General features: G+C 40.3%; 1 protein-coding gene across 1 annotated transcript; it reads left to right on the top strand.

Moving 5' to 3' along the window:
• The first annotated feature begins 4,163 nt into the window (after window positions 1-4,163).
• On the top strand, window positions 4,164-8,432 carry rerglb (RERG/RAS-like b). Its single transcript, XM_017700613.2, has 5 exons — window positions 4,164-4,470; window positions 5,439-5,495; window positions 6,080-6,153; window positions 6,740-6,888; window positions 7,913-8,432. Exons 1-5 carry the CDS (start codon window positions 4,419-4,421, stop codon window positions 8,196-8,198), a joined length of 618 nt encoding a protein of 205 aa, XP_017556102.1. The 5' UTR covers window positions 4,164-4,418; the 3' UTR covers window positions 8,199-8,432.
• The last annotated feature ends 6,862 nt before the right edge of the window (window positions 8,433-15,294 follow it).

Genomic DNA, 15,294 nt, shown 5'->3' with positions numbered 1-15,294 from the left:
ATGGCTTTGTAGTAAAAGAGTGTGGGTACTAGACTGGCCTGCCTGCAGTCCAGACCTGTCTCCCATTGAAAACCTGTGGCGCATTATGTAGTGCAAAATACGACAACGGAGACCCCGGACTGTTGAGCAACTGAAGTTGTACATCAAGCAAGAATGGGAAAGAATTCCACCTACAAAGCTTCAACAATTAATGTTCTCAGTTCCCAAATGCTTATTGAGTGTTGTTAAAAGGAAAGGTGATGCCCCTGTGCCTACTTCTTTGCTGCAGGCATCAAATTCAAAATGAGTGAATATTTGCAAAAAACAATAAAGTTTATCCGTTTGAACATTAAATATCTTGTCTTTGTAGTGTATTCAATTGAATATAGGTTGATTTGCAAATCATTGTATTCCATTTTAATTTATGTTTTACACAACGTCCCAACTTCATTGGAATTGGTGTTGTAAATGGAGCTCGTGAGATCGTGAGATCGGCCGCAGGCTGGGACAGGCGGCAGAAGTAATGCGGTCACTGTACTGGACTGTAGTGGTGAAGAGAGAACTGAGCCAAATGGTAAAGCTCTCTGTTTACCAGTCGGTCTACATCCCGAACCTCACCTATGGTCATGAGCTGTGGGTAATGACTGAAAGAATGAGATCACAAATACAAGTGGCAGAAATGAGCTTTCTTCGTAGGGTGGCGGGCTACACTCTATTTGACAGGGTGAGGAGCTCTGCCATCCAGGAGGAGCTCAGAGTAGAGTCGCTACTCCTCAACAGAGAATTTTGCACTTCATAATGCGCCACACATTTTCAATGGGAGACAGATCTGGACTGCAGTCACGCCAGTCTAGTACCCGCACTCTTTTACTACGAAGCCATGCTGTTGTAACATGTGCAGAATGTGGCTTGTCATTTTCTTGCTGAAATAAGCAGGGACGTCCCTGGAAATGAGGAGAGGAGCCAGCTAAGGTGATTCGGGCATCTGATTCAGATGCCCCCTGGATGCCTCCCAGTGGGCTAGCAGTTAACGACCCTATCTGGGCTAGCGGTTAACGACGATGATGATGATGATAAAGGCTAAGTGTGGACACTGCACACAGTAAAATTGATTTTATGTAGTTGTTGAGGCTTGTGTGTAATTGTGTGTTAAATATATTTTACTCTAAAAAATGAATAGCTTGTGTAATAACTGTTCTAACTGAAAGTTCAATAAATGAAGTGCAGTCTCTTACATTTGCACAGTTCTGTACACATTTTTCACTGTACACTGAATTAAGCTAATGTCTAAATTTGAGTTTAAAGCTCCATGCCCAGGATACCAATAAAACCCCTGGTAAATGAGAGAATTGCTCATACTTCATACTATTTACAACGTGCCATATCTGGCAAAAATCAAAACCATGTAAATAACGTTTCCAACTTGGCTGGAAGATTCAGAGCTCTCAAAACTGATGTAGTCAGCTTTGATACCATCTAAGGTGATCATCTTTCTTCTGCGTTATCTCCTTCTCTCTCTCAGTCTTGGCAAATTGAGTTTTCCTGCAAAGGCACTGTAAATCTCATCCCACAGGATACTTCCTCCCTCATCTTTACTGACAGCTTCCTGATGACACTTAAATCAGATCAGAGCTTGGGCTGGGTCGGAAGAAAGATTCCCCCAATTCTTGCAGGATTACTCCCCTGATTGCCTTCCTAAAGATTGAGGGATAAAGACGGGGCCCCCATGAGGCTGTCCTCAACACAGACATGATTCAACAACTACAGTGCCAGCCTTTAAATCTTTTTTGTACTCTGGAGAAGCAGCTCCAGTTTTTCAGAACCCCCCGGGTTCTGAAAGCTCATTGATAACGACTCTTTTATAAGAGGTCATATTTTGCTGCAACTTAATGTAAATTTTTCCTTTCATTCTTTTCTTCGTCTGTCCGTATGAATGCCTTCAGTAAAAAAAAGTCTGCCTAATTGAAATGTTAAGATTTAAACAAAGCATTTAATGTGAAATGCACTATTCTGGAGACGCTGAGTCAAAATTGTCCAGAGTGGCGGTGATAGGAACCAGACATCTGAAGGAAGGCAATGAACAGATAAAAAAATTATTCTTCTCAAAACTGTCATAAAACAAACTCTTTTAGAGGCAATAAATGCTTCTGACCTCTTCCTCACCAGCACTGAACAGTTCTAACTCAGCAAGTTTCTCTAGAACCTCTCTGAATGATCTTGATGATTTAATCAAGCAGAAAATTTGAAAAATTGACGGATATCCCCTTTAAAATTTTGTAATAAGACTTTGGCCTATTTATTAAATTAATGTAAATTTAAATTAAATTGTGTGTGTGTGTGTGTGTATATATATATATATAGAGAGAGGCACGGTGGCGTGGTGGGTAGTGCAGCGAGAAGGGCCTGGATTCAATTCCCCAGCTGGGTGACCCGCTGGTGACATCCTGTATAAATAAAAATAATGCATGGTATGTAATGCATTAGTAAGGTGTGGGAACGAGATTGCATTAGGATCTGGTTCCCATGCTTTACTAAGTCGTGGCCACGACTTGCTTACCTTGTTCCCACACCTTACCAAGTCGTGGCCATGACTTAGTAAAGCGTTGGAACAAGATTCTAATGTGTGGCCATGACTTAGTAAGCCGTGATCTCGTTCCCACACCTTATTAAGTCATGGCCAAGACTTAATCATCTCATTTCCATGCCTTACTAAGTTATGGCTATGCATTAGGATCTCATCTCCACACGTTAATAAGGTGTGGCCACGCATTATTTTTATTTATACAGGATGTTACCAGTGGGGCTCCGTATTTCAACAATATTTATGGTCATGTAAGTGATCTAAATCACTTTCTTCGCTGTTTCTCGCCTTGGGCCCTGTGTGGCGTCACTCACTCAAGTCTCAGTGCTCATCGTACTGCACAGATCAGATTGGCTGAGTAGCATCACAAGTGATTTTTACAACGCATGTGAGTCTCAGACTGCGTTCTGCCTATAAGTGACCTCTGCTCTAGGCCTTTTGGAGAACCTAGCTACATCAATGAATGCTGTAAATATGACAGCCTAATCAATGGGTTGATAAAAAGGAAAACAGAGGAGACTCTATGGCAGGCTCTCCACTGAAAGATTCACTGTGAAACTGCTACAATAAAATATAGGTTAATATGTCTGTCACAACCTTTAAGTAAAACATGGATTGTCTTTTAGAAGCTTCCAATGTCTGTGTTTAATTTATAAAGCCAAAAAATGTTCATGCAAAAATTGATGTTGGCTTAGCGCTCCCAGAAACCCATCAGGATAGTATCAGAATTTAGCATTGTTGTAGGTGAGTTTGACTCCTGCTTTCTTGTCTTTCTGCATGACTATTGAGGTGAAACTCATTTCTACCACTTTCTTTATGAAATTCCAAACTGTCAAGACAGATGTAGCCATGGTCAGACAGTAAATAGCCCAACAGGCCACATATTTTTTGGCGCTGGGCACATTTGATCTTTTGTGTTCCAGAAGGCCTGCAAGTCCTCAGTTGGCAGAAATGAAATCAAACCTAACAGGATAATAATGGGACACCACAAAATGAACTCTGTCAAAGAATGGAAGGTCCAAAGGAGGGAGAAAACTGAGGTTTCAGTGGCTGAACATCTCCCTGTTCTTTTGGAACAGTGTGAGGTGTAAAGAAAGAAAACTGATTGTTGCGCTCCCCTTTCAAAGAATGCAATCCCTGCAATCAAAATACGGCTGAAGCTTTGGCTGCGTTGAAAGCTCTGCAGTTTGAGGTTGTGCGTTAGACTCGATACAGGAGACAGCCACAGCATTAATTATACTGGGTGCTGGATGGTATCAGGCAGCCATGCTCTGGCCTGTACACGAAGAACTGTTTGAGAGTGTCTTGTAGACAACAAAGTCTGAGTTGTATGCTCTGGCAGCTATTGAGCTTGAAAGTACACAGTGGTTGAACACAGATCCTCTACTGGAATGTCATGACAACCAAACATATTGGAAGGCTCTCGATTGCACAGATCCAGGATAAAGGTGAAGAAGAGGTGGTTTACGAGCTCTGGCCTTCTGCACAGAGCAGTTTAAGACAGTTCACGATGGAAAACTGAGTGGAACATTGGCTTCTAATGCTCGTGGAGGTGAAACCCATGGCTCCATGGCAGAATGACCTCCCTGGCAACCCAGCTTTGAGCTTCCCACATTGTGGGAGGAGAGAGGGGAGAGATGCATTGATGTGTACAAGCAAGTAAGTAACTGAGTCAGAGAGAGAGGGAGAGAGAAAGGGAGAGAGAGAGGGGTAGAGAAAGAGGCTTCTCCCCTTGCCCCTGCTGAATAGAGCTTCAGTTGAGCTGTGTAGGAACAACAGACTAGTTGGACTCCTCTATAGGACAGTACAGAAAACAAAGCTCCAGCAGCAGCTCAGCTCCAGGATCAGCTCCTCAGCCATGAATGACATCAAACTAGCCCTGCTGGGAAGTGAGGGGGCAGGCAAATCAGGTGAGTTCTCCATCTCTTCTGCTCTTCATAGATATGAATAAGTTCTTAATAGTTTCCCTTTTGTACTATCATGAGTTTTGAATTCAGAGCGGGCTGAATGAACAATCTGCTGCATCGGACCGTATCTGCACACGTTTGCTCAGCTGCAATGCATCCATAGAGTAATGTGTGTCAGGCTTCCTCAATGCAAAGAGACATTTTGTCTGCCCCGTGCACACACTGTGAAAGCACTTTGTGTACTGGAAACGGGAGGGAGGGGTGGAACAAGGTCACTGTTATTCAAATCACTCGAAAGGGAAATTAAAATTGATGGTTGTAACATGCAAGTAATTGCTAAAACTGATGAGGGATTATTTTTTGTTCCTCTCTGCAGACTAAGGACAGGCTGAGCCCCTCTGGCTGCATACCTGTGCTGATGACTATTAAATAACCGGAAAATAATTAGACAGAGTCCCATCTGACCGAAAAATTAAGAAGCAGTGGTGGAGCCCTTTACTCTGTGGGCTATGATCAAAGAGGCAAGGGATAAAGGTGAGGACAAGGGGACTGAGAGGGATTTAGCAGGCAAATACACAACATCACAGTTGTATTTCTGACAGCTGTGGAGTGTAAGTTAGTTGGCAGGGGCAGAGAAAGCAGTGTTCACGTGGCTGCCACAGTGTGTCTGCATGGAAACTCAAGCCCTGACTTCAATGAGTGAATGAGCCAGGGCAGCTTCATGGCTCAAATATTTAATATAGAGCAGGCAGTGTGTTCATGATTTTGTAGTGGAAAAAAATAACAAAAACAAACGTACCTGGTTTCTCAGTGCCAAATATGCTCCAGCACTTGCTGTAAACTGGCCAAATCTTTGATGAGAAGCTGGACCTGTTTACCTCCTTTTCCTTTCCTGAGGGTACAATTCAAATTTTTCCAGCACTACTTCAGACAATCGCTTTCAATAAGAATCTCACTTCTCTTGTCCTTAGCGGTTCTGGTGAGATTCCTGACCAAGCGCTTCATTGGGGAATATGCCTCCAATGCAAGTAAGTACAGCACAGTTTCTCTCTGACGTTTCATAAGTTGACAATACGTCCAGAACCTGATTCATATGTTACACACATAATCCAGTGACTGTTTTTAACTGCAGCACTGTTGCCTCTGGCATCACCCCAACAGTTTTACCTTACAGTACAAAGCTTTATTTTATGTTCTATCCATGAGGAATGTGGTTCAAAACTTATGAATAAGGTTCCCCATTACATGCAATGGAAATGAGAAACAAATCAATGGCAGCTGAGCTGAAGTACACTTTCAAAAGGAAGACACTTTATAAAAGTTATTAAAGTGCTTTTTTAAGATCCTCAAGGGATACTGTATGTATATAAGGAGCAGCTGTAACATCGTCATGTATAAGCAGGTTTTAAAACACAATTACCATCCATTTAAAAATATTAATACCCCCATTCTGAGTATGTATTGATGCCAAAAAATTTTGTAGCATGCACTTCGTCCTCTTTTTCTTCTGGAATGCTTTTGAGTTCATGTTTACATCTAACAGTCCATCTTTTATTTTATGCAGTACATGTGTATGTGGTAACTTTCAGGATTTCTTTCAACTTCATTTCAGACTCCTTATACCATAAAAGGCTCTCCATTGATGGCAGACAGTTGAACCTAGAAGTCTTTGATCCATGCTCACAGGTATGTATTTATGTGCTAGTGTTGGCTTTTCTGAGATCACTTCCTGTGCAGGTACTACCACAGGGTTGGATTCTCTGGGATGCCTCCATATGGGAAATGTATGTTATGTCCCAAATGAATTTATGATCTTTCCCCTTGAGCACCACGTACAGTGCACTGCCTTTGAAAACCAAGCTTCTTTCTGCTTATAGCCACTGCATCTGGGTCCACTTATTCAAACACTTATTGCTGGACTTTGATTCTCAAAGTCCAGATAATGAGATGACCACTGTCCTGCTTTGTAACATTCGGGGGGTTCTTTGTGGGGTGCAACAAGTCTTTGTATGCGGTCAAAACCCTGCAGAACAGATCTCCTGAAATGACATTAGCTCATTTAGAGAACCAAAGGGTGCTGCAAGCTTCAAACATGTTTGGAGCTCCTCTCCCTTTGTTTTCTGGCCCTGAGCTGCTCTCTAAAGGGACCAATGTTAATTAACCCAGACCCAGGCGCTGCCATGATGTCCAGTTTTCCATTCAGTCAGGCAGGTCTTCAGAGACATGTGATGTTGTTGACAAGGCCCCTGTGTGCCCCTTCTCTTCTTGGCAGAGTGGAGAGAGCAGATGCATCCTGGAGGAGCCCATGGACTGGGCTGATGGTTTTGTGGTGGTGTACACCATCAGCGACCGCATGACCTTCCTCAATGCCAAGAACATCCTGCATCAAATCAAAGAGAGCCGTAGGGAGACCTGCAAAAGGTGAGTAAAAGTCATTGTCGTACCCTGTTTAGCTGACAGCTTATGCAGACAAAAATAGGAGGGCAAAGCTTTAATGAATTAATGAAGACCATTTGTGGAACAGGAAAGGGGGGGGGGGGCTCTGTCTGCTTAGAACTATGCAGATGCAAGAGACAGACTAGAAAGGGTCACATTCTGTAAGCTAATGGGATGTACATGCATTTGGTTGTCTGTGATGAAAGTCAAGGAGGAGACAAATTTTGTGCCCATTACTCTCAATGTAGTGAATCACAACTCTAATTGGACCACTGGGCTTAACTAAATCCAGTAAGCTCCATTTTTTTCCCATACCGCCTCCCTTATTAGAGAGCTGTAAAAGTCAGAAAGATTTGGGCCTTCAGTAGTTGTGTCATTTGGAAGTCATCTGGAGACAATGGTGAGTAAGAGTGTGAGCCTGTACAGCTGGATCCTATTAGAGTTCTCAAACAAGGCAATTGAAATCACATGGGTGGCTAGAACCTAGTCCTGTCTAACATGTTCCCTCAAATGCAACCATAATGGCCTGACGCTTCACATAAAGAGATGGTGAGCCGTGGTTCCTGCTGTGGGAGTTTTTCCCCTTTTGTCTTCCACCTCAAGTCCTTCTCATGGCTTCCATTCTTGGTTTACCAAACTAATCAGTCACTGGAGCAGGACTTCATGCTTTCTGATGCTCCTTTGTTACCCCCAAAAAAGGATTTCTTGTTCTGATGTTATTGGTGGATCAAGATTCACGTGTGTGCTGATTAGTTACAGCTATTTCCTCTGTGTTCTGGTTTCATATAGTCTTGTGGTATATTTGCTGTGCTAGCTGGTTTCTTAACAATGCCTTTCAGTGTAATACTGACCACTGTTGGAACGTGATCTGTGGTGGGTAAAGCATAGCAGACCGTTAAGATCACCTTAAGCTGTGAGCGTTTACTGTGACGCCTACTGTTTCTTCTTATGAAGACTGTTGTTCTATGGTGGAGTCCTGATGTGATGTCATTGGTTTATATTTGGACAGTGAGATGGATGTGCCAATTTGTCTGGTGGGGAATAAGCAGGATCTGTGTCATAGTCGGCAGGTGAGTGAGGAAGAGGGCCGATCTATAGCCCTGGAATACAAGTGCCTCTTCCAGGAGGTATCTGCTGCTGAGAACTACCTGGACATCGCAAACCTCTTCACCAAACTCATCCGTCACGTGATGGAACAACTGAAGTACAGATCTGACCGCCGGCGCTACAGCGGCTCAAAGTCCATGGCCAAGCTTATTAACAATGTCTTTGGAAAGCGGAGGAAGTCTGTCTGAGCACAGACACGAAAGGACACATGAAATAGTGGGGCTATCTTACATGAATTGGGAACGATTTTTAGCATGGGCGACTTACCTTGGCTCTAATCTCTTTTTGGATGTGTTTGGATGTATGCAAAAATGGCAACAAATGGTAATCAAAGATAGTCTGATTACTAGAGGAAAGCAGCCAATAGCATACTCTATAGGCATGATTGCTACTATGAGATGTATTAAAGGTTGAGAAACTGACTCACTGAGAATTATTTCAAGCTATGGTCACCACCTGGGAGACATGCCATATACACATTCCAAACATCTGCACAAATATCCTGCCAAAATTGAAAATAAAATGAAATGCCTTCATTTGCAATTTCATTTTTCACATGAGCACAGGTCGTTTGTGACAAAAATTAAAATAAATTGAAAATGCCTATTTGTCATTTCATTTCATTTTATTCATTATTCTGATATTTCATGGCCAAATCTAAAATGCAAATGCTAATAGAGAAAAAGAAAACACAAACTTCACTTTGGCTTTGGCTTTTCTTTGTGAAAAGCAGAATACGTGTCAAAACTAAAATCAAAATGCAAAGTTTACTTTCTTATTTCTTTTTTATAGCGATCAGCTGCAAATAATAGAAAATTAAAATGATAATGCAAAATGAATAAATCAACAGCAAAGTGTCAGTTCGTGATTCCGTTTTTGGCACCGACGCGCTTTAACTGGCAGAATGAAAGGGAAAATGAAAACGAACATCAGTGCCACCTACTGGAGATTCACTTTTCATTTTCATCATCAGACCAAATGGCCTCAAAGAAAAGTTATCAGACCAAACACAAGCCTGGTCGAGCATAGACTGGTTTGTATAACTTAGAAAACTATCTCGATATAAATGCCAGTGTAACATTTTCATTTTTGGTCACCAGATGTGAGACATGACGTGTTTTTCCTCTGACGGCTGGGGCTGTCCTTAAATGTATCGATTAATATAGTGCTAATTAACATATATTTGCATGTTGGTCAGATAGAAAAAGAAAACGAAAACTGGAAAATGAAAATTGAATCTCCAGCAGGTGGTGCTGATGTTCATTTTCATTTGCCTTTCCTTTCTAACAGTTAAAGCGCATCCATGAAGAAAACGGAATCACAGACAGTCACTTTGCTGTTGATTTATTCATTTTGCATTTTCATTTTAATTTTGTCAGATTTGCAGCCGATCACTATGAAAAATAAATAAGAAAGTAAACTTTGCATTTTGATTTTAGTTTTGACATGTATTCTGCTTTTCACGAAGAAAATCCAAAGCCAAAGTGATGTTTGTGTTTTCTTTTGTCTGTTAGCTTTTTATTTTAGATTTTGCTGTGAAAAACCAGAATACCAACTAAAATGAAATTACAGATAGCTGTTTTCAATTTATTTTTATTTTTGTCACAAACGTGTGAAAATTTTGAAAAATGAAATTACAAATTCATTAAAAAAAAATTATTTTCAATTTTGACAGGATATTTGTGCAGATGTTTGGAAAAAGAAATGGCAAAAAGGTTTGCATTTACATTTTATTGTTTTCTTTTTCATTTCCTTTTTGGCTAGATTTGCCTCCCATACGCTTTGTAGTTCTACAGTTACAGACTGTAGTCCATCTGTTTCTCTGATACTTTGTTAGGCCCTTTTACTCTGTTCTTCCATGGTCAGGAACTCCATGGACCCTGCTGCTGGAGTTTTTTAACACCTCAGTGTCGTTGCTGGACTGAGAATAGGGTCCATGGGGGTCCTGGCCACTGAAGAACAGGGTAAAAGGGGGTAACTGTAGAACTACAAAGTGCACCTGTATATTGAGTGGAGCTGATTAAAGGGACAATGAGTGTAAAAACAAGGAGGCGGTCAGGGTGTTACGCTTGGTTGGTGTATGTAATTCCCGTTGGCTTTACTCTTCAACATGTCTAATGATGTTAAATCAATTACACGGCCAATGCGTCCAAAAGTTACACTGTCTTGAGAACAATGAACTCAAATGATATCCACACTCTTTGCTTTCATGTGTCCATGTGAAATCACTTCCATGCCCTCTCGCTTTTAGTGAGAGTGGGAAAGCTGAAGCTCCAGGTAACTAAATCTTCCTCTGAACCCCTTTTCATCTGCTGCATGTATATACTTCAGTCAGATTTCAAATATCATTACCGAAGATGGGGAATGTTTACAAAAGCTCTCTTCACTTCAAAGTGCCGTGTGTGTATTTTGCCCTCTCTCTCTCTAAAAGCTCTCTATGGTTAAGGGTCTGGGTTTGCATCAAGGAATGCAACAACAACATCTGAGCAAATTTCATCTTTCTGGCTGGAGTAATGAGGTGAGAATTATGTGCAAATTGCCTCCCCAACAACAGCTTTTGGCACACGACTTCAAATAAATCTCCTCACATTTCAGCTGTGGCATTCTTGTGTTGACTGGTTCTCATTTTGTGTTTCTACAATGGATAAAATGACTTTTCTCTGGAAAAAGAACAAAAGTGGGCTTAAGCATTTCTTTATGTAGCTGAAATGGAATGTATGTGATATGTGAATGACATATAGATGCTTACTTATACCTGCAACAGAGTGTTCCATGGTCAGTATTGAGGCTCGTTGTTCAAAGGCTGTTGATTTCTGCGTACAAGCCCTTCATTACTAAGGAATGATGAATGATTGCGCTCAACGTTTTTGATACAGCATCATTGTGTTTAAAAGCATTATTTAAATCATTAAAAGAGCATGGTCGGTAAACCCATCGTGCTTTCCATGATTTCCGTGATTTATTTTTGATCCTTGAAACCATTGGTCCACTGCCTGGAGCCGGATGGCACAACCACAGTTGATGGTCTATTTTTCTTGACTGATAAAGCCCAATTTACTGATTCATTTTGAAGTTAATCTTTATAATCCACAGCACTGTTAGGTTGGTGGATGCCAGCACTGTAGTAATTAAGACGGAGATGCTTATAAAGAGCTTTAATGACAATGCTGCCCCTCATCTGGAGATCGTTATCTTTAGTATGGGGCAGAAACCCAGGTCAACCTTGAGGCCGCATGGGTTTGGAACACTGAGGTGTGGAGTTAATTGTATCGCATGGGTTTTGAAATTCTGCTCAGCCTGTTCTCTGAATAAAAGCTGGTCGTCTTGTTATATTTTATCTCCTGTCTTGTAAAATTGAGTCACATGTTAACAAATATAAATTAAGTTTAAAAGGTTTTCATTGTTCTCTCTCACTCTATCTCTCTCTCTATACCTCTCTCTACCTCTCTATCTCTATCTCTCTCTATCTCTCTCTATATCTCTTTTTACCTCTCTCTCTCTCTCTCTCTCTCTCTCTCTCTCTCTCCACCTCTATCTATCTCTTTCTACCTCTCTCTATATCTCTCTTTACCTCTCTCTCTTTGTCTCTATGTACTGTGCAAAAGTGAACCTTGATTAATTTAATTTCAAGGAAAAGCTGCCATAAATTACGAGTTATTTATTACTCATGAAACTGGAAAAAAATAGAGTAAAAAAAATCGATATAAATCCAGAGAAAATGTGGCTCCTAACAACTGCACAAGAACCGGCTGACCAGCAAAACTGTCACCAGGTAAACAGAACTTAAACCTTTAATTTCTGGAGAAAATCAAGCTGCTTCAGATCTGTAACGGTTACTGTTACTGTCCATTCTTCCACTGTGAGAGGACAACTGTGGGTCTCTAAGCCTCACTGAGACAATCTGAGGAGCCACTGGTGGTCTTAGAACAATGACCTGACCAGCCCAGAGTCCAGACCTCAACATTATTGAATGTGTTTGGGATCACTTGAATCGCAAGAAGCAATGAATGCAACCAGCTTCTCAGACTGAACTTTGGAGTTGTGGAAAAATATCCCTGCAGATTTCTTTGAAAAACTGAAAGGCTCCCAAAACTAAAAGTGTCCCAAAAACGAAGGCTGTGGACACAGTAAACTGTGAAAATATGACATGATATCTTTTCTGTGTTTATTTCTGATGCTCAAAAATGAATATCTTATACTTAAAGAGGAAAATTCTGGTTCATATATTTTTCTGAATCTCTCCACAATTAAATACAGATGTAATGAAAGTCATTCAGAGTAGTCTAAAGGGACATGCCATGTTGCAGAGGAAATTACAGAATTGTTGACGGTATCAAATCAAATCAAATCAAATTTTGTAGCGCTTTTTACAACTAATGTTGTCACGAAGCAGCTTCACAGAATTCGAGTAAAGGCAAAGTTTTAGCATGAATGTAAAACCCCCAGGTGAGCAAGCCAGGGGTGACAGTAGCAAGGAGAACCTCCCTCAGAGCTGAGGAAGAAACCTTGGGAGGAACCAAGGCTCACAAGGGGGGACCCATCCTCCTCTGGTCAAAATACCTACAGAGTTATTATACTACTAATATTAACAGTAGTAGTATTAGTAGTAGTAATAGCTAAGAGTCCATGAAAACTTCAATGTAGGGTGGGCAGCTAGTCCAAAGCAGGTGGCGGTAGCTGGGGTGTGGGCAGCTGGTCTGAAGCAGGTAGCAGGAGAGTGAAAGGAACCAGACATCCAAAGTGCTTAATCCCTGTAAAATCTTCCTTACAGAACGTGATCACACACAACCGTTATGGATAAAACCTGATGCTCTGTTTTATAACAGATTCTTTTCAGTTGAAGATTTCAGTTGAAAAATGTTTGCACTATAAGGCAAAACAGTCTATTTTTAAATCTAATAGATGAAAAGTTGACTTTTGAACAGTTTTTGGTGGTATTTTTAAAATGTGGTGCTGCTGCTGCTTTGATAACTTGGAACAGGCAGAAAATCTCAGAAAACTGTGTGTTGAGAAAATGTCTTGAAGTATAGTGGTGTTGTAATTTTTCCTATATTTGCAATGAAAACAAGGAGGTTGACGGGAAAAATTGTCCCAAAAAATTGTGGTCATGAAACAATATTTTTTGTAGGTTAGCATATCAAAGATTCTTGTGCTTTGATGTAATTCACAGAAATTCAGCTGCATTGTGCTGTGGGCCTCCACCAGATGGAGACAAATACCAATGAACATTCACTACAGCATGAGCACAGGGGGCACACACACAAACACAAACACAGAGGGAAGCCCACCAAAGGCAAATTCAGTATCATTTTACAAAGGATTTATGTGTGGTTTAAAATGTGATCATTGATAGCTATTTATCAATTATGTCATAAACACTAATAAGCACTTATGACACATGAATTACAATAATGAAGCTGCCAGGTTTAATGTCGACAGACGGAGACGACAAAGTAAGGTCAGTAGGCCACATTCTGGGCTTTAACAGTATAGATCAATGTGGGCTCGGTATTCGGAGAGGTCACTGCCCTTTTGATTAATAGCCATTAATAAACTACCTTCATTTTGAACCATTCACAGACCCTTTATAAGCTCAGTCTGGTTGTTAAGTGGTAACGCAAATTCTTCAGCAAGTTAAGTCTCAATTATTTTCCACTGTTAATACAGTAGAGTAAACTGTCCTACAAACAGGATTCCCAGAATAAAGACTTCCATAACAAGCAGAAAACAACATTTCACTAATGTTTTGTAAAATAGTTTTGTTCAAATATTTTTTTTTATGTGGTTTTTACCATTGGTGGACAGTACCTAAGTAAATGTAATTAGTTACTGTACTTAAGTAGTTTTTTTCATGTATCTGTACTGAAATCTTTCCATTTTGGGTGACTTTTCACTCCACTACATTCCCAAGTCAAGTATCTTCCTTTTTACTACACTACATTTTGAGAAATCTGTCATTCCTTTTGGTTTCTGTGTGTATAAAAATGTAACATGTCAAAACCAAAGAAGCGCAAAGCAAGAACACCAATCAGGGCACAGTTGTCACTTTGTTTTGAACTTGTTTTGATCTGTTGGTCATACTGACCCAGGGCAGCACACGGTTCAATATCAGCACAGCAACATAAAATTTTGGGAGAGTCTATTCAACATAAACGATGAACTAACCTAATTTTGTGTAAATAGAGCACAATATAGAAATAAGTCAACATATACAGTCGTGACTGGATGCGTCTTTTTTATTTATTATACAAACACCATTTTATTTTATAGTAAATTAGTTTGGGCTGGTTTATGTTTATGAACAGAGATCTACAGATCAATATAGTAAAGGAAACTCATTTGTGATTCTGAGTTTAAAGCCAGTTTTTATTAAACTTAAACTTTACAGTTTAATTTACTAAGTTGTAAATAAGTCCTAAAATGTACCCCATAGCCCCGCCTAGTGGTAATTAACATTTGCATGTTGGTCAGATAGAAAAAGAAAAAGAAAACTAGAAAATGAAAAGTGAATCTCCAGCAGGTGGCGCTGATGTTCGTTTTCATTTGCCTTTTCATTCTGACAGTTAAAGCATGTCACAAAACCGAATCACAGATGGTCACTTTGCTGTTGATTTATTCATTTTGCAGTTTCATTTTAACTTTGTCAGATTTGCAGCCGATTGCTATGAAAAAGAAATAAGAAAGTAAACTTTGCATTTTGACTTTAGTTTTGACACGTATTCTGCGTTTCACGAAGAAAAGCCAAAGCCAAAGTGAAGTTTGTGTTTTCTTTTCTCTATTAGCGTTTTTATTTTAGATTTGTCCGTGAAAAAACAGAATAATAACTAAAATGAAATAAAAAATAGCTGTTTTCATTTTATTTTTATTTTTGTCACAAAAATGTGTAAGATGTGAAAAATGAAATTACAAATGAAGTTATTTCATTTCATTTTCAATTTTGGCAGGATATTTGCGCAGGTGTTTGGACAAAGAAATGGCATTTGCAATGGCAAATGTATTTACATTTTATTGTTTTCATTTTCATTTCCTTTTTGGCAGGATTTGCCTTCCATATATATGTATAGGGCCCTGCGATGGACTGGCGACCTGTCCAGGGTGTATCCTGCCTTCCGCCCAAAGACTGCTGGGATAGGCTCCAGCACCCCCCGCGACCCTGACGGAGAAGCGGCTTAGAAAATGGATGGATGGATGGATGGATGGATGGATGGATATATGTCTAGGGGTTAAATACTAAGCTGTGGGGACTGTATTTAGACAGATAGCCGCTCGCCTTTGGGGGGCGCT

The sequence above is a fragment of the Pygocentrus nattereri genome, chromosome 15, assembly GCF_015220715.1.
Source record: "Pygocentrus nattereri isolate fPygNat1 chromosome 15, fPygNat1.pri, whole genome shotgun sequence".
NCBI classification, from domain to species: Eukaryota; Metazoa; Chordata; class Actinopteri; order Characiformes; family Serrasalmidae; genus Pygocentrus; species Pygocentrus nattereri.
Note: the sequence above shows the minus strand (reverse complement) of the source record. Positions and strands in the feature narration are given on the sequence as shown.

Coding starts and splice junctions, on each gene's coding strand:
- rerglb (XM_017700613.2), top strand. CDS start 4,419: ATGAATGACATCAAACTAGCCCTGCTGGGAAGTGAGGGGGCAGGCAAA. Junction 4,471..5,438: donor TGAGGGGGCAGGCAAATCAG/GTGAGTTCTCCA, acceptor TCTTGTCCTTAG/CGGTTCTGGTGAGATTCCTG. Junction 5,496..6,079: donor GGAATATGCCTCCAATGCAA/GTAAGTACAGCA, acceptor ACTTCATTTCAG/ACTCCTTATACCATAAAAGG.